At 54.4% G+C, this 21266-nt stretch overlaps 1 protein-coding gene across 4 annotated transcripts; it reads right to left on the bottom strand.

Annotated features, from left to right (window-relative positions):
- Positions 1–8621: 8621 nt before the first annotated feature.
- On the bottom strand, positions 8622–20931 carry AGTRAP (angiotensin II receptor associated protein). 4 transcript variants are annotated; one of them, XM_032863411.1, is made up of 6 exons: positions 20816–20931; positions 14029–14063; positions 11700–11805; positions 11453–11576; positions 10789–10963; positions 9245–9387 (listed from the first exon to the last, which is right to left on the bottom strand). In XM_032863411.1, exons 1-6 carry the CDS (start codon positions 20840–20842, stop codon positions 9357–9359), a joined length of 498 nt encoding a protein of 165 aa, XP_032719302.1. In that variant the 5' UTR covers positions 20843–20931; the 3' UTR covers positions 9245–9356. The 4 variants fall into 4 exon arrangements, with proteins under 4 accessions (XP_032719303.1, XP_032719306.1, XP_032719302.1 ...); XM_032863413.1 differs by having other exon boundaries at positions 9276–9387; positions 10768–10963; XM_032863412.1 differs by lacking the exon at positions 11453–11576 and having other exon boundaries at positions 8622–9387; positions 10768–10963.
- Between the last annotated feature and the right edge of the window lie 335 nt (positions 20932–21266).

Genomic DNA, 21266 nt, shown 5'->3' with positions numbered 1-21266 from the left:
TGTCCTCCTCCTCCCCGTCGGGCTTGAACTTGGAGGGTTCCTCCGGCGAGGGCTAACTAACGACCCAGGCGGGTGGGGTTGGGGGGACGGCAGAGAACGCGCCACCCAGCGCTCGCGGAGCCTGGAGGGGCACGCGGTGGCTCCAGGAGTCGGGAGGGCGGCCACCGGGGGCCGCCGCGTGGGCTGCAGGGCGCGGGCGGGGCATCCACCCGAGCGCGCGTCCTCCGCGAGGGCCCCGGTCCTGGCGCGCCTCCAGTTGCGAGGCACGTGGCCTTGTGCAAGCTTCTTGCACGTGCAGGATAGGCGACGCGGCTGGCTGTCGGCTCCCCCTGAAACCCCCTCCCGTGGGGCGTGCTGGGCCCAGTCACAGTGCCCTCTAGGCTGTTCGCACCTGCCAAGCCTTTGCCCACGCTGTTCCCCATGGATCCCTGCCAAGCCTTTCCACCCTCTGTCCAGACTGTACGCTTTTCCCTTTGCAAACCGGGAGAGGAAGGAGCAATTGACCTGGGGTCAGAAGACCTGTGATCGCCAGCCTTTCTGCTGCTGTGTGCCTTAGCAAGACCCTAACCTCTCTGACCCTCGGGCTTTTCATCTGCAAAGGGGAGGCTGTAACACTTCCTCTGCTATCTCACTGGTTGTTGTGAACCTTTAACAAATCAATGCCAAAGAACTTTTTTTAAAAGTCAAAAGCAATTCTTGAAGGAGGGGGTAATTATTACTTCCTCCCTGAATCTGCATAGCTAACATCACCTCCTAAATCTGGTGGATTGAACCTTTTGTTATTTAGATCTTGGTGCTCAAAGAGTTGATGCCTTAAAGGCAAGTTGGTCAGATAACAATTTAGTTACACCAGCTCCCTTAGCCGGTTTGGCGTTTTTTTTTTTTTTTAAAGATTTATTTTTTTTAATTTTTAAGATTTTATTTTAATTAATTAATTTATTTGTCGGGGGGGTGGTGGTGGTGGAGAACACAAGTAGTCAGAGAGGCAGGCAGAGAGAGAGGAGGAAGCAGGCTCCCCGCCGAGCAAAGAGCCCGATGAGGGACTGGATTCCAGGACGCTGGGATCACGACCTGAGCCGAAGGCAGCGACCCAACCAACTGGGCCACCCAGGCGTCCCTTAAGATTATTTTTAAGAAAACTCCACCCTCAGTGTGGGGCTCGAACTCAGGCTGCAGAAATCGAGAATCAGGAGCTCCACTGACCAAGTCAGCCAGGTGCCCCTGCATGGTTTAACTTTTTTCACTCTTGTACTCTCAGCCTTCCTGTGTCTATTTTACATGTGTCTTTTATAAACACAATAGGGCTGGAAGATTCTAGAAAATCATTGACAAAGGTATGATCATGACGTGGATATATAAAACCCATCTTATTTTTGTGTTTGCCAATGGTCCAAATTCATGTTTCTTTTTTCTCTTTTCTTGGCTTTTTAAGAAGTGATCAAATAACAACAACAAAAAAGTTGATCAAGTCTCTCTCCCTTGCCAACCCCCATGTCCACCCCACACCCAACACTGTCTTGGAAATGACCCATTCTATTTCTATTCTTTCAGTGGTTCTCCAAGACATTAAATCGGCAAAGTCTAAAGTTAATGCAGTGTTTACCCGCCTTCCAGACAGAAGGGGACTCTGTAATACTTTGTGCCTGGCCCACCCCTCCTGAAATGTACCAGCATTGTTTTGAACACTAAACCATACGTTTACTGTTCCCTTTGTGTATATCAGATTTTCTTTATGGAAAAATGTCCTCCTTCCACAAGAAGGTTCTTTAGATGTTTCTGTATTAAAGGTCTGTTGGTGATAAAATCTGTTGTCATTTCTCTGAATAGGCTTTTGTTTTCTTCATTCCTTCTTTTTTTGTTTGTTTAAAGATTTTATTTACTTATCTGTCAGAGAGACACAGCAAGGAAGGGAACACAAGCAGGGGGAGAAGGAAAGGGAGAAGCAGACTCCCCACTCAGTGAGGAGTCAGTCAGATGTGGGGATCCTGACCTGAGCCAAAGGCAGATGCTTAAGGACCGGGCCACCCAGGTGCCCCTATTTCCTTCATTCCTGAAAGTAACTCATTGTACACAATTGTGGGTTGACGGTTGTCTTTTACACAACTTTGAAGATATCATTGCCCTGTTTTCTGGCTCCTTTTGTTGCTGGTGAGACATCAGTAGCCAGTGTTAATTGTCATTTCTTTTAGGACAACATCTTTTCTACCAGCTTGCTTTGGGAATTTTTTAATTTTTATTTTTAAATTAGCTTTTTAAAGTAATCTCTACTGTCCAACATGGGGCTTGAACTCCAGACCTTGAGACTGAGAGTGGCATGCTCTACTGACTGAGCCAGACAGGAGCCCCCACTTTGGGGATCCTAGTGTTCATCTCTGGTGTTCTGCACCATTCGTTCTATATCTGTTTTGTTTTTTAAGATTTTATTTATTTACTTATTTGTCAGAGAGTGAGAGAGAACACAAACAGGGGAAGTGGCAGAGGGAGAAGCAGACTCCCTGCTGAGTAAGGAGCCCAATGGGGGACTCGATCCTAGGGCCCCAGGATCATGACCTGAGTCGAAGGCTGACGCTTAACCGACTGAGCCACCTGGGTATCCCTGTTTCTATATTTGTGGGTATCCCTGTTTCTATATCTGTTTCTAATTTGGGAAAATTCCCTGCCATTATTCCTTTGAACATTGCCTCTCTCCCAGGGTCTCCTTCAGAACTCCCACAGAGTTATGTCAGAACTTCTCATGCTATCCCTTGTTTCTCAACCTCTCTTTTGTGCTTTTTGCTCCATTCTGAGTAATTCCTTCAAATATATCTTCAAGGCTACAGATTCTCTCTTCTGCTATATCTATTCTATGAATTAACCCAACCATAGAGTCTCTAGCTGTTCATTTGTAGAAGTTGTGTTGCTTTCCTTTTAAATTCTGCCCGAAACCCCAGTCTCCGCATTGTCACGTCCCGGCCCTAAAATCAAGAAGTCTCCACGTGCCCTTGGCCACATCTCCTCTTTGGGGGCCTGTGTCCCAAGCTGCGGAATAAGGTGGATGTAGGAGAAGAGCTTTCATATTGTGCCCTGGGGCCCCGGTCTCAGCGTGGTGGTAGCACTGCGGGGCTCTGTCAGACCCGCTCTGTTTTATACCCTGGCTAAGATTTCTTTTGAACCAAGGGTTTGGAAGGAAAAACGTCTCAAACTGCTGGGCTACGGGAGCTCTAAGCTCAAGTTGAAGTCTGTGAATCTGTGTGTAGATCTTCGCTATGATAATGTTTTGTGTTGTAAGGACCTCTTTTATATTTCTATTTTAGCCAGAGGCTTCCATTGAAGTTAAACAATAACTTTGTTGTTTAACCCTTAAACTGTTCCTGCTCCCCTTCCCCCAAGGGACTTAAAAACAAGTCCCAGAAACCAGCTCCAGGCGTGAAGGCCAAGAAAAACAAGACTGTACCCACCTCGAGCCTAGCCCTGACATAAGTACAGCCATCTTGGCAAAGCAAAAGCCAGCGCCTTGCACTGTAAGAGTGGGTTAGCGTAAGAATGGCCATCCTGAAGGCCGGGAAGCCATTTTACTGAGCGTCCCTAACCAGCCCACAGGGCGTACGTGACTTGAGACAAGAGAAAGTAGCTAAAACCTGAAAAAACAACTTAATCATATACCACCAGGGCGGTTAGGTGGTGGCGCCACAGGGACCAAATGTTAAAGAAAAACAAATAGTTAACTTGCAGAGATCACAATCCTGCAAGACAGGAATCTCCCTTGGTTTGCAAATGTCCTGGTGATTTACAACAAAAAGGCCATCTCTTCAATGGCCCAATTTCCAGAGACAAATGGATCAGTGCCTCGAGGCCAAAGGTCGCCCTCCCCACCACAAAACTGTGGGAGGCTGAAGCAGAGGAAATGTAGTTAAGATGAAAGTTCTTCTAAATCTCACTTAACCGCCAGGGTGACACCGGGGTGGCAAAAAGGTTAAACAAAGTTAAACTGTCAAAGTGGGGCGCAAGAGATGTATGTAGCCATGAAGAAGTGCCTTGAAAATGCTATATAAACCCTTGGCTTTGAGTGCTCGGGGTCCTTGTTGAAACCCGCTGTGCCGGGCGGATACTTGGACCCCAGCGAGCTGGAAATAAACCTCGCTGTGTGACTTGCATTATCGAGAGTGTTCTCTGTCTAATTGAGGGGTGGTCGACTCCGTACCCTAACAGTGTAACCTGTTGAATCTGTCAATAGCCTTTAGATTCATAGGTATGAACACAAGCTCTCGACTACCTGGGGAACTGGGCCCTCCGGGTTCTGCAGTGGCCAGTGAAGACAACCCCTGTTTTACTTCCTGGCCACTTTTTTCAAAACTTGTAGAAAGCACTTAGTAAGTTATGATAGAATTGATAACAAATGAATACACGAACAGATGGTCAGACTGGTGATGGGGCTCAGGACATGCTCCCCTCAAATTCTGGCATTGTGACATACCGAACATCTTAACCTCAGCGTTTGAAAAAAATGGCAGAAGCAGGAAAGTCACTCTGACCCTACCCCGTCCTTTCCTGAAATAGGTCCTGAATCTCCTATGTGAAAGGTGTTCTCCCTGTACCAGGAGGAAAGAAGATGATTCTTTTTTTTTTAATTTTATTTTTTATAAACATATAATATATTTTTATCCCCAGGGGTACAGATCTGTGAATTGCCAGGTTTACACACTTCACAGCACTCACCATAGCACATACCCTCCCCAATGTCCATAAAAAGAAGATGATTCTTATCACCAGAGACAGGGAATTTATAGCCAAGAATTCTGTATAAACAAACCTTGTTAATTTAACCCTTATCTTCCTGATTATTTCTTCACCATTCACTACCCAAGGCCAGACCCTTTGTCTTGTCAATTCCTTTATTATTATTATTATTATTATTATTTTTTAGATTTTATTTATTTGACAGAGAGAGAGAGAGAGAGAGAGCAAGCACAAGCAGGGGGGAGTAGCAGAGGGAGAAGCAGGCTCCCCACGGAGCAAAGTGCCTGATGTGGGGCTTGATCCCAGGACCCTGATATCATGACCTGAGTGGAAGGCAGACGCCTAACTAACTAAGCCACCCCAGCACCCCTGTCTTGTCAATATTTCGCACATTTATTGTTTTTTTGTGTGAAAGTTATAAAAGCTCCCTGGTCTCATCACTTTCTCAGGCCTTCCTTCTCTTGTGAAGGTTCTCGTATACATGTACAAGTTTGAGAAAACATACATGCTTTTTTCTCCTGTTAGCTTTGTCCGTTTAATTTTCAGACCCAGCCAGGGACCCTAAGAGGGTTGAGGAAAATTCTTTCTTCCCCTACACTCGCCACCCCCTCCCTCTCTCTCTGAATAATTAACCTGGTAAACAGGGAATGAGAAACACTGACGTTACACATGGTCAGGCTAATCCTTGAGTCAGGCACTGTGAGTACCCCCACTTTCCAGATGAGAAAACTGAGTCACAGTGAGGTTAAGACACTGTCATGTCTCTTACCCAGCCAGTCCCGGGTTGCAGTAGGGATTTGATCAAGGCTTGCTGGCTCTAGGGCCATTCTGGAGGGAGGCTGGGAGAGTTGGGATTTCGAGGCTATCCTGGGGACTGACTCATAGGATGGGCCTAAGGTGGGGGCTCCTGCAGGTACGGATGGCTCTGGCCCAGTTTTGGCCACCAGAAGACAGTGACCTCTCCCAGGACAAGGGCTTGCCTCTGGCTCCCTCAACTGGGAGGCTCAGCTTTGTGAAAACAAGAAATACAAGATTTGGAAACTAGCCAAGTGACTTCAGCCCTCACCGACAGGAGACCAGAGGCATGAGAAATTTCCTTCCTGTGGCCGACAGTTTCCAGAACGGCAGACGCTCTAGACTAAAATACAGAGTACTTCCAAGTGTCTACAAAAGCTGGCCTCACAGTGAGAAGCCAATGGTGAGAAGCCCCATTTTCTCAGTGTGGCTCATCTGGCCTTTCCTTGAACTTGGCCTTCTGCCGCCCACCCTCTCAGTCAGTGGCAGATTGAGCCCCAGGCTGCTCAGGCCCTAAACCTTGCAATGGTGCATTCTTGTTTTTCTCTTCCGTCCTATCCATGGGTAATCCGGCACCTTGCCTTCAGAACATCTTCAAGAGCAGCCCTGGTGGGCAAATGCCTTTCAAACCCACTGGCTGGGTACCAATGAGCCTTGAGGCTGGAACACTTCCTTACCAGGAGATAAAGAGCCCATGACAGCCTGTGCTGACCTTGTCACCTCGTGTGGGAATATCATCCCAAAAGGCCAGGTTTGTTCTTTTGTTCTGATTACACATGGGTGTCTCATGGCACCTCTCCTGCCCACGGCTATGTCTGTCCTCCGGAGGAAGGGGAGTGTCCTTCCCCTGTGGCAGGAGAGAGGTGAAGAGTGAGCCCACTGCCCTGTGTCAGTTACTGCCAGCCTTAGGGGACCGATGCGACCCCCTCACCCCCTGAGGCTGATCTGGTGAGTAAAGCGTGGTCCAGCCGGTGCCTGGACCAGTGCGCGGCTTTCCTTGGTGCTTCCGATTGCTCTGACAGTGGGCAGAACCACCTGATGTCCTTCCCTGCAAGGGACAATCGGTGCCCACTGTTCAGCTCAACACGGCCACTTGTCACCATCCGCATCTCTGCCTCCCAGCCCAAGCATTTGGTCCTTTTAGAGTGTGAGTCAGATTGTGTCCCATTCTGCCCAAAGCCCTGCAGCGAACCCCATCTCACTCAGAACAGCCGAAGTCCTCAAAATGACCTACTAGCCCTTTGCTACCTGGTCCCTGTTGCCTTTCTGACCTCATTCCTTCTTCCCTCCCTTGGCTCTAGCCACTCCAGCCTCCCGACTGTGCCCAGAAACAGGCTGGGCAGCCACAAACTTGCTCAAGCCTTCCTGTGAGCTGTTCCCTTGCCTGGATCCTCTCATGCCATATTGAATCCACCCCCCCCCCCCAATTCTGGTATCCCCAGCAGCTGGAAGACTCTAGCTCCCATAGGCTCTTGGTTGCTTGTTGAATGAATGTTAGGATGACAGTTATGAGACCAGCTGTTTGGAAAGACATCCCACCGGTGGCCCTCACTGTCCCTGTGTCTCTGATGGCACTCTTCTTGCAGGACTGCCCTCCAGCTCCTGGGACCATTTGTCCTGCATGGCGAGGGAGCCAGAAGAGCCTAGAAGATTAAGTCAAGTCACTGTCCCCAACTATAGGGCAGCCCTTGGCAAATGACCAGAAAGCCTGGGCCCCCTTGCTTTGCACCAAGCCAGACACTGCGTTCAGTGTCTGCTTCTGGGGACCCCTACCTAAGACAGGGGCCTTCCTCGAACCCCATAAAGATCTGGTTGGACTTGAGGATCTGGGACTATGAAGAACCGGACTCCCTGAACATACCCTCCCCTCCGCTTGACACAGGCTCTATTAGCTGTGCCCCCACTGCCCCCCCTTTCTATTCCCTTTGGAAACTGACATACTGACCACATACACCCAGGGGAAGGCACAGCACAACCTGCCGTGTGCCAGGACCCGGTCTGAACAAGAGAACCAGAACTGGGGTTTTTAGTCCCATACCCCAAACGCCACACTTCTCCCCTACCCAAGGCTGCCTCAACCACGAACTTGAAGGATTCTTCCGTCTAGTCCACACTTCTCTATTCCACTCCATACACACTCGTGAACGAAATATGGTATTGCTTGGAGGTTTTAAATTCAGGCCAACACTCTCGCGTTGCTGATGCCATCCTGGAATCTGTTTTGCTCACAACAGGGCGACTCATGTCCACAGAAAGAGGGTCTGGTTTATTCCCACAAACTGCCAAACCACAGCCATACAATGAATGTGCCACAGATTATCTATTTGTCCCCTTCTGATGGTGGAGCTGTTTCCGACTTTCCTGCAGCTGCAGCCACTCTGGTCCAGAGCACGGGTCCCTTCCCAGGGGTCTCTTCTGGAGCTCTTGCCTCCTGACTGAGGACTCCTAATAAGTCTATTCCCTGAGAGCAGGCACCAGAGTTGAGCCTTGCAGCCCTCATGCAGCGGTAACAGGTACCGAGCCCCAGGGCATGGATGGATATAGGAGGGTGGTGGGGTTGTGCACTAGGCCTTGATCTCTCTGTACCGGAGACAAGCCGGAATGGCCTGGGAGAGCCAGAGGTCAACACTCGGTCCAGTTGATGTAGATTAGGACCCTGGCCATGGGGCACCTGGGGCTTCTGGATGGGTGTTGGTCCCAGTCGGCCCTGAAACCAAGACACGGGGTCTGCCAGGAAGAGGTCGCCCCTTGCCTACTGACCCCACATTGTCACAGGATCACGGAGCCACCCGCCAGCTTCACTGTGGCTTGGGGAGCTGCAGGGCCAGGCACTACACACTCGGTTCACATCATCACCCCCAGGGCTGGCACTGGTTCTTTTCCAGAAGACACTGAGGTCAGAGACGTTAAGTCGCTCAAAGGCACACAGCCAGAAAGTGGCTGAGAGGGAGGCAAACCCATACCCAAGTCATCAGACTCAGAGACACGGATGCCCACTGGCTGCACCGAACAGCGCCCTCTGCTGCTGGGACCGAGGTTAGGCCAAAGCTGGGTCACCAGCATGTGTTTCCTCCAGCCACAGCAGGCCCGGCAGCTAAGCCCAGCCAGCTTCCCCGCTGGTTCAAAGGAGAAATCTTCCCAGGAATGGCAGGTCCAGGCCCCAGCACAGCTGGGAGATTAACCATGGCTCAAAACACCCCAGCTACGGATTCCCCAGACCTGAATGCCATGGCCATGGGAAGGGCAGTTGGCGGCCATGGGGGTTCTCCGGGCTGCAGATGTCTCCTACCTCCAGCCCCAAGGTCCCCAAGCACCAAGTTACTAGGCATGAGAAGCACAGGGACCTCACTTCCATGCTGGACTGCTCTGGGGGCTGACCATGACCCAAAGCTCTCAGAGCTTCTGTGGGCAAGGTCAACCAACTGTGGGCAAGGCCTGGCTCAGGTATGGCTGGACAGGGCTGCACAGAGCTGCTAACAGACGTGAGGAAAAAGACCATGGTTGCCAGCCTCAGACCAGTGGGGTACTTCGAAGGGAGCGGAGGCCTCAGGGAGTCTGGGAAAGGTGTGCACGGGGCTCCTGGCCACTCAGGGCACTTGCCTGGGGTGATGGGGAACAGGAGAACACAGTCCAGGAAAGGGGCGTGGAGGTCAGGGACAGCTCTGGAATGCCATCTGAGGCACGAGGAGGGCGATGCATCCTGGGCCATCTCTGGGGTCTGCTCCACTGGCCCCTGAGCTGGGGCCAAAGCAGACTGGCTTCAGTACCCTTGCGGGGAGTGACCCCTGCCGTCTGAGCCTACAAAGGGGTCTGTGGGAGCCTCTGGTGAGTCAATCGTCTGGTAGTCACTGCGCTCCTGTGACAGTCCAAGGAAACCTGGGGGTGGGGGGGGAACAAGGGGGGAAGGAAAAAAACGAAGGGTGAAGGCTCACGACGGTCTACTGTGAGTCCAAACCAAGATTCACCACCCTCCCACTGCTGCCAGGAACGACAGTGATGGTGGCAGCAGCTCCCCCAGCTTTTAGCAGGTGTTCAGCCAATCCTCCCATAACCCCCCAGAGCAGGTACTGGGCGGCCCCACTTTACAGATGGAGAAACTGAGGGTCAAAGAGTTGAACTGACTTGCCCCCAGTACGGCGCTTGAAGCAGAGGACACGGAAATTCAAGCCAAGGCAGCATAAACCCAAGGCCAGTGCTCCTGGCCATCACGCTGGGGCCTTCTCGGAGCAGCACTCATCTGAGCAGAAGGACGCCCAGTCCTGGGCTCACAGCCTCCTCTCCCGGGCACAGTGGACACCGTGTTACTGGATCCAGAGGGCCCAGAGCTGGCCGTTTGCAGAGCCCTGAGCTGGGGGTGCAAGGTAGGGGCGAGGGCTCTAGGTGCCAGCTCCCTCATCTGCCTAATGGGAGAAACGTTACTGGGCCCCCCTAACCCCAGGGCAGGCCAGGGCGGAGATCAGTCCCAGGGAGGCGGCAGGCCCCTCTTGCCCTGGCCCAGATGCTCCCCTCTGTGGGTCATGGGCCCCTCTGGGCCGCTTTTCTTGGGAGGGAACAGTGGAAGACCACCCCCCACTCTCTCCCCACCTCTCTGAGAGAAAGGAGATGAGCAGTACGTGAGAGAGAACAGGAAAACGGCCCAGCCACCATGAGCAGGGGGTGTGGGAGGGTCTGCGGTGGGCCAGGCTGAGGTGACCAGGACGTGAGCAGGGCAAATTCAGGGCCAGCTTCGGCCGAGGCTCCATGGTGCATGCCAGCAGCCCTTCTCTGTTGGCCACCCAGACCCCACACGGCAGGAGGGCAGGCTCTAGGCCTGCAGCTGGCAGGTGCTGAGGAGGAGCCAGCCGCGGGAATGCTGACAGGTATCGGGCTGCAGGCCGCCCAGAGCCACCGGTGGGACTGAGGCACACCCAGCTGCATCGGCACTCAGCGCTGGGGTTGAGACGGGGTTCTGGTTCTGCTGCCAATTCTGCCCTCAGTTGGATGCCTGGGAAAGCTCACAGCAGGCGGGGACAGGAGCACTGGGCTCATGCAGCAGAGACCGGAGCTTTTATCCCTTCCAGCCTGGTTTTTGGGGTCGGCACCAGGCCCCGCCCCCACTGCCCCCGTGCCTTGAGCCCTTGTTCCCCAGGGCAAGGTCAGCTCACTTGGGCTGCGTGTCAGGCAAGACAGAGACAGGGGAGATGTGGGAGACGGCGCTGCCAACACCCTGGCCGGTGAGAGGTCAGTCAGGGAGCCAGCCGGAGGTGGTGGCCTCACCAGTACAGAGCGGGAGCTCACCCCCGCGCTCCCGGTACATGTGGTAGACGAAGCAGCAAGACAAGGGCTTGAGGAGCAGGCTGAGGATGGCCATGCCGGCACCGAAGCGCTGTGTGTCCGTGAAGCCGGCCTGCCGGTAGACGACGCTGATGTGGACGATGTCCAGGAAGATGGTGGCTGCCAAGCCGCCGAGAAACTGCAAGGGTGACCACGTGCCATTAGGGTTTATGCCCTCCCCGATGCTCTGTCCTTGCTCACGGCTGCCCTACCATGTAAGCCAGATGGAAGCTCCGTCCCTGCCCGCCTGCGTCCTTAGGTCTTGCTGGAAAACAGATCGGCTGGCTAGCTGGCAGGACCCAGGTCCGGACCCAGCCTGTCACCACTCCCCCCGTGACGTGGGGCACCAAACTTGGTTCTAGAGCCTTCGAAATGGAAGGTCCCTTAGAGTTCACTCAATCCATCTGCACCATGGGAGCCCCCTTTTCAGTCATCCCGACAGGCCCGTGTGGGAGCTCTCGCTGCCCCTCGGGGCTGTGTCCACTCCGACCTCACGAGGTAGAGGAGCTCCCTCTCCATGGGGCTCCCACCAGCCCCCCCCACTAATAGGGCCCTAGAGGCAGGTTACCGGGGACATGCTCCAGTGCCCTCGAGAAGGAGCCAAGCTGGGGCGCCTGGGGGGACCCACCCGTGTTTCCTTCGGGGAAGGCAACTAGCAGACTCAGGGTTCTCGGAGCCACGCAGGCCAAGAAACGGGCCAGGCTAGAGAGGACACACCTGGGCTGGTAGCTGGGGACGGCTTCTTCACAAGGCTTAAGAAATGGAAAACAGGGAGCAAGGTCGGGGGGCCCCTTGCTTACAAGGAAGAGATAGGGCTGGGTTGGGTGAGGGGGCAAGAGTGGGGGCCACAGACCACCCTGCTCCCCCCGACTCACCAGACTTATGGCATCGACGGAGTCCCGCTGAGCCACGGCCCACACGCCCACCGCCAAGATGGTGAAGTTGGCCCAGGGGTAAGGGCCCGAGAACGTGATGCAGCCCCTGTGGGAAGGAGCACCCAGGTCATGTCAGGTGACTGCCCCACAGGGGCCCACCCCTTCCCCTCCCGCAGGCCCCCTCTTTCCGGCTCCTGAGTCCCGGGCCCTCTGTGAGGAGGCCACAGAGTACTTGCTCTCCTCCTCCCCGGCTGGGTCCTGGAAACGTCAGCAAAGCCCATTGCCTGTATTTCCCAAGTGGATCCCCAATCTGGCCACATCCCTCTGGCTCCAAAACCCCATCCTCTCCGGCCAGGATTTGTCACCGCAGCCTCTCCCCGCGGGCCTCCTTACTTCCACTCCTGCCCATCCAGGCCCTTCTCCAAACAGCCAGGAGTCATGTAAATCTGGGGACGTCACTCCTCGGCTGAGAGTCTCCCCCAGTTTTCCTTCCCACTTGAAACAAAATACACTCTTCCCGTGGCCTGAGGAGCCCTGTGGGCCGCGGCCCGTGATGTAGTCGTCACCCCCTTATACCTCCAGCCACTTCCCGCACAGCGTCCTCTTCCCTGCACATAGCCCTGCCGTGTTAGTCTCAGCCCCCACGTGGACGCTGAGACTCTTTCCCCGACCGCCTAGTTTTAAATACCAGCTTGTGACTTCCTATTTTATTTTTTAGGGCATCGTTACCAACTACCATCTGATTGGTTTACTTCTTGGTTCGTCAACCCACTGAAAATATTAGTTAACACAGAGCCCCTAAAAATGTCCCGCACGGTTCTTGCTTTAAATGAACTCACTTATGTGCATTTATGTTAACAACTCTAGAAAGGAGGCATGATTATTATCCCCATTTTAAAGATGAGGCAATTAAGGCACGGAGAGATCAAGTAACTTGCCCCAGGCCACACAGCTTCTAAGGGGTGGGGGTGGCATTTGAATTCAGACAGCCTGGCTCCAGAGTGCGCGCCCTCACCCACAGCAGTCCTGGGGGCTCCCGGCACGCAGCGGGGCGCCTCATTAACTTACATGACCCTGAAGAGAACCCTACAGAGAGCGTAGGCAAAGCTGTGAAGTGTAGAACATGACTGGGCTTGGTAGTCGTTGAATAGGTCACTTGCCCTTTTGGTTTTCTGGTTTTAAAGAAGCTAGTGCAGGGCGGGGGCGGGGGGTGCCCAGATCACAACTCAGAATCTTCGGGGGTATGACTGAGAAGTCTCTACTCGGACCTTGCTTTCCCAAGTCATTAGCCATGACCTTCACTGTCTGCTTTATTCCCAGCCATTTTACACGTGCAGCGTACAGTGAGGTCGGCAACAGGCACACGGAAGCCAGTGGTCTCCAGTCCTGCTTCCGCAGGGCAACGGCCCCGCAGCTCAGCAGGTGAAACACACAGCAATCATGAGATCAGTCCGTAATGCTTGAGCCTCCCTCTGTCACAGGGCCCTGGGGTCGGATGAACACAACCTACTTCTCCCACACGGCCCCTGAGGGCTGTGCCATCCTTATACCCATTTTACAGATGGAAACCTAAGATGGACCAGGGCTCACCCAGGACCTTGCCAGGTCCATCTGAATCCCGAGTCTGCCATCTCTGGGCAGGAGTGTGATGTAAGACTGCGGCCCACCCCTAAGCAAGTGACCCCACCCCGGGTCTAGGGTCATGAAGTATCTACTTGCTGAGCCGGCTCCTGGACACCCTCAAGAAATGTTAGTGGTTATTACAGTTTTTAAAATGGGGCTTTCAGCATCCAATGACCTCACAGGGTAAACAGGAAGGTCAGTCATGCTCTCATTTTACAGGTGACAAAATGACTCAGGGAGTCTAACTGACGGACCCAAGGTCAAAGACACACAGAGCTCTAGCTGGCAAACACCCCTGGCTGCCTTGGGGAGTCCAGCAGGCTATGTGAGACTGGCCCCCTGGCTTTAGCGCCTCATACCTTCCAGATACAAAGGCCTTGGGGGAGGCACCAGAGTCACGCCAAGCCCCCAAAAGGGCCTGAGCATGTCTGGAGGAGCATGTCTGGACTGTCCTGGGCCAGCCACCTCCCCTAGGATGAAGACTTGAAGCTTCTGTTGGGGGGGGCGGCGATGGCACAGGCCTCTGGAAACTGCCTGCCCCTCAGACATTCTTGGGACCTGGGGAGCTTGCTGATGACATTCTTGACAAAGCTGTTATTTAGTTCTGGAACTGGCAGGGAGACACGTGGACGGGAGCCTGGGGGATGTGGACCCGGATCCCGGGAGACAGGAGGACACAGGAGTGGAAACCTGCAAAGTCACTCACCAGGTCGTCAGCAGCCAGTGAACCAGCAGGATCATCTGCGGGAAGGAAGGAAAAGAATGAGGAGTGACACCACCATCTGGGGAGAGGTGGGGAGAGCTTCCGGAGGCAGAAAACACAGGAAGTCCCTGTCTAGCACCTAACAGGGCTTTACAAATGTCTGTTAAAACAAAACAAAACAAAAACAAGAGAATACCAGCAACAGTGAGCAAAGCAGGCGTGAAGGAGGAAGAGCGCATGTCAGGCCTGGGGGAGCCGCCATGTGGCTCTGCCCTACTCCCTTGGGGCAGCAGACACCCACACCCCCTCCTGTTTCACAATCAGCTCTGGCATCAGAGGATATACCTGGACTGGAAATGGCTGAGGGGGAGGGGCGGCGTGGGACTCACAAGAGGCTGGTTTCTTGGCACACCGGGGCTGGTATATGGTATGGGGCACAGGCGTTGTCTGCCCCGTGCACCAAGGGAGCACCAGAGGCAAAAGGGGAAAAGCAGGGGGAGGGGAGCGGGAGACCAGGGGGAGAGGCGGGCCTTGAGGGCCTCAGCAAGGAGTGTGGATTTCATCCTAAGTGCACGGAGGGAAGCTATGGAAGGCTTTTCTACAAGCAAGGAACTTGGTAGGGTTTAAGAAAAAAAAAAATCCCTCTGGCTTTTTTCTAGATTTCTGCACCATTCCACAACCCCTTTCATTGTCCCATACGTCCTTAAAATCACAGCCCCCTTTGCTAGGAACTTGTCTCGACTCCTGGTAATCAAAAGGGTCCTTCTTGGAAAGCAGATGAAGAAGGAGGGAGCAGATGCTCTGGGGAAGGGAGGGCAGCTGTTTGCTGGAGCTCCCGAAACCGGGAGGCGGCTCTGTACTCAGGGACAGGCAGGGACCAGCCAGGCCAAAGGGAGGAGAGCAAGGTGTTCCAGAGAGGGTACGTAGGAAGATCAATGGGGAGGCAGGACCCAGAGCCCAAAAGAGGAGGAGGGAGTGGGCCCGAACCGGCAGGGGACCAGAAGTCCCCCGTCAGGAGCTTCCATGGGATCCCAGTGGTAGACGAGGGACCTTGAAGGAGTTACTCAAGGGACTGAGGGCATTAAGCTGGGCGGGGGGGGGCTGCCAAGAGCCCGGGGCGGGAGCAGTGTACCAGCCTGGAAGTGAGGGCAGACACAGCAAGGGCGTGCAGTGAACAGCCCAGGCTTCCGGACCCGTGAAAGGGCAGAAGTGCGGCTCGCACCTGTAGGAAAAAACTCTGGCTGTGGAGGGGAAAGCCCTCCGAGAAGAGGTACTACTTATCGTACACTTGCTGTGCGCCAAACGCCTCACGCCCCCTTCTTCGGGCCTCGCAAGAGCCTCTGGAACAGACACCATGATCGTTTCCATTTCACACACGGGAAAACTAGACTCCAAGGAAAATTAAGCTGATCCAGATTCCACCGATGGTATGCGGTGAAACTCGAGTTCAAGTGTAAGTCTGACTCCACTGCTCCCAACCTTCACAGGGCGGGGGGACACTGGGCTTTCAGCGGAGGGGAGCTTGTGACAAACGAGGATGTTTTCTGCACGTGGCGGGGAGCTCAAATCAGAGCAGGGGGCCGGGACGTCCCACCATCACCCCCAGGCCCCGTGCCAGCGAACCCAAAGACACCGTGGCCCGAAAGCAAGGCGTTAGGCTGGGAGAAGAGCTCTGCAAGGACCTTAGGGCTCCTAACCTTGCAGAGGGGCTGGGCCTCTGATGAGCCATGTCTACACCACAGAAGGCTGGCTCTAGAAGGCAGCTCCGTGACCGGCTACCTCTGTTTGCTCTGGACGCTTCCTAAATGTGGCCATCACGCTGTGTTCTGTACGCAGACGCGCTTAACCCTCACAGCCCACGGAGGCACCACTTACAGCTGAGGAACTGGGAGGCTCGGGGCGAGTGACTTGCGCACGGTCACACAGCTGCCCCGTGGCAGAGCCACAGCTCAAACCTGACTGTGACCCTGGTACTGCCTGACCACTAGGCCTCCCTGGGGCTGGGCGGGTGTGCTCCTCCCATTACAAAGATGGGGAAACTGATGGAGAGGAGGCTTAGTCGGCCGTGGGTTTCTTTTCCCAGAGGCTCAAGAGACAGGATGAAATGGTGTTAAGTTTCTCAAACATTTCACCCGGCATGGAACATTTTGGAAATGGAAAAGAAGCCAATGTAGCTGGATGGAAGACAGTGGAAGACAGACAGGAAGCTGGGGGTGGGCAGGACCACGCCTGGGGGTTGTGGGAAGAATTCTGATCTTTATCTCAAGAGCCAACCACTACCCCCTCTGTCTTCACAGGAAACCCTGCCCACAGAGGGGAGAAACCCTGCCCCAAAGACCATAGCATGTGACCAGCCGCAGTGGTCCTGGTGTCCGGCTTTCAGAATAAGAGAAGACACAGAGGAAGGGAGCACAGGGGAGGCAGCTCACATGAACACCTTCCTTCTGAAAATCAACACCTGAGCCTTGCCCGCTGTTGGCTTCTGTTCCAGAAACCGTCTTCATTTTCAGGTGCTCTGGTTCTCACACCCAGACCACACACACAACGGGTCTTTAACACTTGGGTGCTTCTTGGCCCTGCAGAGCCCTGCTTGACGAAGGGGAGGTGAAAAGCTGAGACCCGGAAACCAGCCGATACGCAGGCAAGCCTGTGGGGAAAGGGCTCTGTGTCACCTGCGAGACAAAGATTTAGCCAAGAGCCAGAGAGACCTGTAACATGCAGTGAGCGCCTGCCCGAAGTCCAAATTCAGCCACCTGTTTTGGGAAGAGCACAACCTGGAAATACAGAGGATCCCTAAGGACATACTGTGTCCCCTCCGTGTGCCATCACTTTTGTTTTATAGTTAAGAAACTTAGCAGCTTTTGATCACATCTCTTAAGCCCCATGGGAATAGAAAGCCCCAGAAAACAAAGTCTCCTCTTCCTCAGTTTCCCCATCTTTGTAATGGGAGGGCACAGCCACCCAGGCCTCCTGAGGCCTGCTGTCCAGGAGTGCTCCAACCAGCAACCGAGCCAAATGGGCCCAGCTCTTCCCAACACAGGAGGGAACAGTGACTCATCTCAGCACAAAGGACTGTCTGCCCGCTGCTGGGGACGTTTCTGGTAACCAAGGGGACAGCAGGGATTCTCAGGTACTGCCTGAGAGACTGGGGGAGGGAGGCACTGGCCTCTGAGAATGTGACTGGGCAGTCCTTCCCGGCTGGGCCAGAGCAAAGACAGACTGAAGCTCCTGGACTCTTCATATAGTGCTTGGCACCCGGGGGCTGCCTAGCTCTTCCCCAGAAGACGGGGAAGGAGAGGGCGGATGAGCCAAGGCAGCCGGGAGTTGTAGGTGCTGGAGTGGAGGCCTGGGTTCTGGTCCAGGGGTCACGTCCCTTTGTGTCTGTGCCCCAGGTTTGGTCTCTGAATGGAGGCAATCCCTTCCTTCCCCCGCTCCCACCTGCTATCCCTCAACCACAGAGACAGGCGTCTCACAGTCACTGAGTGAATCCACGTAAAGACCACGTAATGACCGTAAGTACCTGCATGGAACAGGTATCCTGTGTTAACAGCGTTAACAACACAACTCCTGGTACCAGCCCGGACCTGCCTGCCATGTGTCTGCACTGCCCTGAACACTTGGCCACCATGTGTGTGGGGGGAGCAGTCATGTTCTGTTACTGATGAAGATACTGAGGCAGCGGGAGATTAAGCAATCGGCCCACACCGTGACGCTTACAGAAAGAGAGCCCAGAGCCAAGTGTCCCAATCGCTCTATCTGGTCTGACTTTTTCTGCTACTAAAAATGTACTGCCCCACCAGCTCCGGGACCACAGGATCCTCCTCTTATCACCCTAGAAGGTAGGGTTTATTTTTATCTTCTTTGTACAGTGAGGAAAGGATCCTCAGAGAAGTTAGGAGACCTGCTCAAGGTCACACAGCTAGTAAACGGTCATGACTATGCTTCGCCATCAGGATCTCGAAGAGTAAGGGAAGGGAGGATGGAAATGAGGTTTAACCAGAAGGGAAGGCTAAGGAGAAGCCAAGGGGACGTGGGGACCAGGACTCAGACCCTTTGTTTGCTACTGAAGGGCCCGGGGCGAATGGGGCAGGAGGAGACTTCTTAGACAGGCGGTAGACAGACCTAAGGTCGATAGATCAATATGGGGAATCCAGTTCTCTTAGTCCTGTGTAAACACAGCCCATTACATGAGGTAGAAAGGTCCCCAAGGATAGCTGAAGCTGAGACCGAAGTCAGGAACGCCATGCCAGGGAGGCAAAGTCAGGCAGTGGGCAACGAAGTCAGATATGCAGATCTGGTCCCAGGGAGTCGGGGCTCCATGACCGTGGACGCTGTGTGATCTTGGGCAAGTCACCTGACCTCTCGGAACTGCCGTTTGCACTTTTATGAAGTAGGGACCATCACGCCAGTGTCACGGGGCTGTTCTGTGGATCTAGTGGTACAGGGAGGTGGAGAGGCATGCGAAACACACAACACAGTGCCCGCCGGGTAGTCAGCCCTCAGTGCGTGGCCATTCTCATTGCCACCATTAGGAAGTTGGCTTGCTGAGTCCTTAACCAAATGCTACACTGCTCCCTGGGCCCTCCTCCCTTGGCCTTTTTTCACAAGACCTTCTGAGCCCAAGTCTGCTCCTTTCTAAGCTTGTCACAATGTCATTTCTCCCAGATGGGACTCAGTTACGGCCCTTTGTGTGAAGGGTCTGGGGCAGCTGTTTCTGACCACTGGCATGACTGACCGCTCTGGCAGGGCTGGGCATGAGCAGGATTCAACCAAATACCATGGAATATGAAATGAGGGAAGGCAGGTCCACAGGGTGCGCTCTCCCAGCTCCCAGGCAGCCCTGATCTCCCAACATCCCACTTAAGCACCTACAAGCAAGGAGTCGACAGCCGCCCTCCCTAGGGTGGCCAGATTTAACAACAACAAAAATACAAAACGCCCAGTTCGTTTTGAATTTTGGTTAATAAGCCTTTTGTTAGTATGATCCAAATATTGCCTAGGATAGACTTATGCTGAAAAATTATCCACTGTTGATCTGAAATTCAAATTCAACAGGATGTCCTTTATGTTCCTGGCAACCTTGGCCCTTCAGGGCCTCCCAGCACTGACTTATCTCTGATTGGTAGCAGCTAAAACCTTTGGAAACACAGGGTCCTGCTTCCTAAGCCAAGGGAAGGGACCCCCATTTCACTTTGGGGCAGAGAACGCCAGCACAGCTCATACCTGTGGGCGTGCTTGGACTGTAGGCCCATAAAGTTGCTCAAAACAAACAAACAAACAAACCCCGAAAAACCAAAAAAGTCCTGAACAGACTAAGCCCTCCCAGTGGATGGAAACCATCAAAGCCAAAGCCAGCCCTAACTGGTGGCCAGGAAAGGGCAAGGCTTTGAAGTCTGACCCCAGGGGGTTCAAAGCTGGACTGTGCCACTTAATCCCTGTGGGACTTTGGCAAATTACTTATCTGCCCCAGCCGAAGTTTGCTCAGGAGTAAAAAAGGTGACAATATCAGCTTTCTCAGAAGCTGGCTGTGACCAAATGAACTGCCTGGCACACCACAGATGCTCCAGGAACCAGGGCTCCCTGCCCTCTCCATTCCCGCAGCTCTGACCCTCGCCTGATGCTCTCTTAGGAATGATTTTAGGCAAAACTCTCATCAGAGAAAAGGCAGGGGGCACTGACTGCAGACACTGCCTGGAACACAGGGAATGCTGATAGGAACAAACCTCGGTTTCCTCCTATAAATCAAACTGGCTGGAAGCCTCTGGGAGGGAAATGAGGATAAGGGAAATCTGCCCCATGAAGTCCTAGTAACCCAGACGTGGATCACGTGTACTTTTGTGCTCCTCTGTCCCTCACAGGCCTTCGGTGCTGGGTACCACGTGTGCTAATTGCTTTGTCACTGAGAGTAAAAGGGCGTTTTTGGATACAGTCTCAAGGGGACAGCACTGTGACCCCAAATGGCAGGTTTGGGCCGACGTTCACACCTTCCTGACCAAAGCTAAAGGCCCCAGCCCCTCTGGGGCCTGCACAGGCCAGAAGCAGAGCCCGCCGGGGGCGGGGACAAAATGAAGAAGCCGCTGGCACCCAGGAGCTGAGGACATGCCACAGGAAATGAAGACAGCCCAGGAAGCTTCGCAGTGTCTCCCTAAAGGCACAAAGTTGGGGTTTTCTGCGTCGGTAACTTCTATTGGAGTTCCTGTTTCTTACGAAGTTAGGACGCTGGATTTAAGCGCTTTGGAAACCACTGGTCTGGGCGTTTCGGCTTTTCTTAAGTTGATGAAGCCGACGAAGCAGCGCGGCGGCGCTGGACGTGCAGGTGGACCGTCCAGCCCCTCCTTCGGCGACGGGCAGGTGTCCGCCGCCGGGACCCTCCCCCCGCGCCCCGGGCTCTCAGGACCCGCCCCCACCCCGCGGCTCCCTCCCTCCCTCTCTCCAGGGGAATTCTGGGCGCGCAGGCCGAAGCGATCCTCGGGCTCCCCGGGCAAGCGGCCGGAGGCGCCGAGGCCGGAAAGGGGAACCGGCGGCCCTTAAACTCCTCCACCGCCTCCAGCTCGCCCTCCGTCTTCCCGCGGGCCTTTCCCTGGATCCCTCTCCCTGCAACGGCCGGTCTGCCCACCTCCTTCCCCCCCGGGGTCCACGTCTCTCGCTGTCCCCCTACCACCCCCTCCTGCCCCGAGCTGTCGATCCTCTCTCTTCTGAAATCCTTCTTGAAAAAATCAAACGTCCTCCCGCCCCAGCCGCACACTTTGGGGGACCCGCCCTGCCCGCACCGCGCCCTGCCCGTCTCCACCTTCAGGTTCACCGCAGGGAGCTCCATCCTGACCCCGACGGAGGGCACCTGCGCGGCAACCGCGGGGGCTCCTGGGCTCCGAACTCGGGAAACAAACTTGCCGGGCCCCGCCCCGCCCCGCCCCGCCCGGCCACGTGAGGCAGGTCACGTGATCCCAGACCCGGTTGCTAGGAGACGGCGTCCCGCCGCTAGCGCCCTCCTCGGGGTTTCTCGCGCTCGCTGCCTCCCACGCAGTTCGGCAGGCTAATGGGGAGTATGGGGTTCTGTGTCGCCGAGGGCGCGATATCTTGCTTGGTTAGTATCCCCACAGATGGACTGATGGGACCACCCGCAGCCGAAGAACTCGGGGGGACGTCCAGGTGCCAACAGCTGAAGGCTCACCCTGGAGGGCATCCTCTCGCCTTCCTCCGTCCTCGCTTCTAAGTGGAGACGTTGACTGTACGTCTACCTC

This window comes from Lontra canadensis, unplaced genomic scaffold (assembly GCF_010015895.1).
Source record: "Lontra canadensis isolate GAN:19392208 unplaced genomic scaffold, GSC_riverotter_1.0 scaffold25, whole genome shotgun sequence".
Lineage (NCBI taxonomy): Eukaryota > Metazoa > Chordata > Mammalia > Carnivora > Mustelidae > Lontra > Lontra canadensis.
Note: the sequence above shows the minus strand (reverse complement) of the source record. Positions and strands in the feature narration are given on the sequence as shown.

Excerpts from the sequence above, each read along its gene's own strand:
- AGTRAP (XM_032863411.1), bottom strand. The coding sequence starts at position 20,842 with ATGGAGCTCCCTGCGGTGAACCTGAAG. Across the intron at positions 11,577-11,699 it reads CCGTCGATGCCATAAGTCTG|CCTTGTGAAGAAGCCGTCCC; the intron begins GTGAGTCGGGGG and ends CCATTTCTTAAG. Across the intron at positions 9,388-10,788 it reads CATGTACCGGGAGCGCGGGG|GTTTCCTTGGACTGTCACAG; the intron begins GTGAGCTCCCGC and ends CCCCACCCCCAG.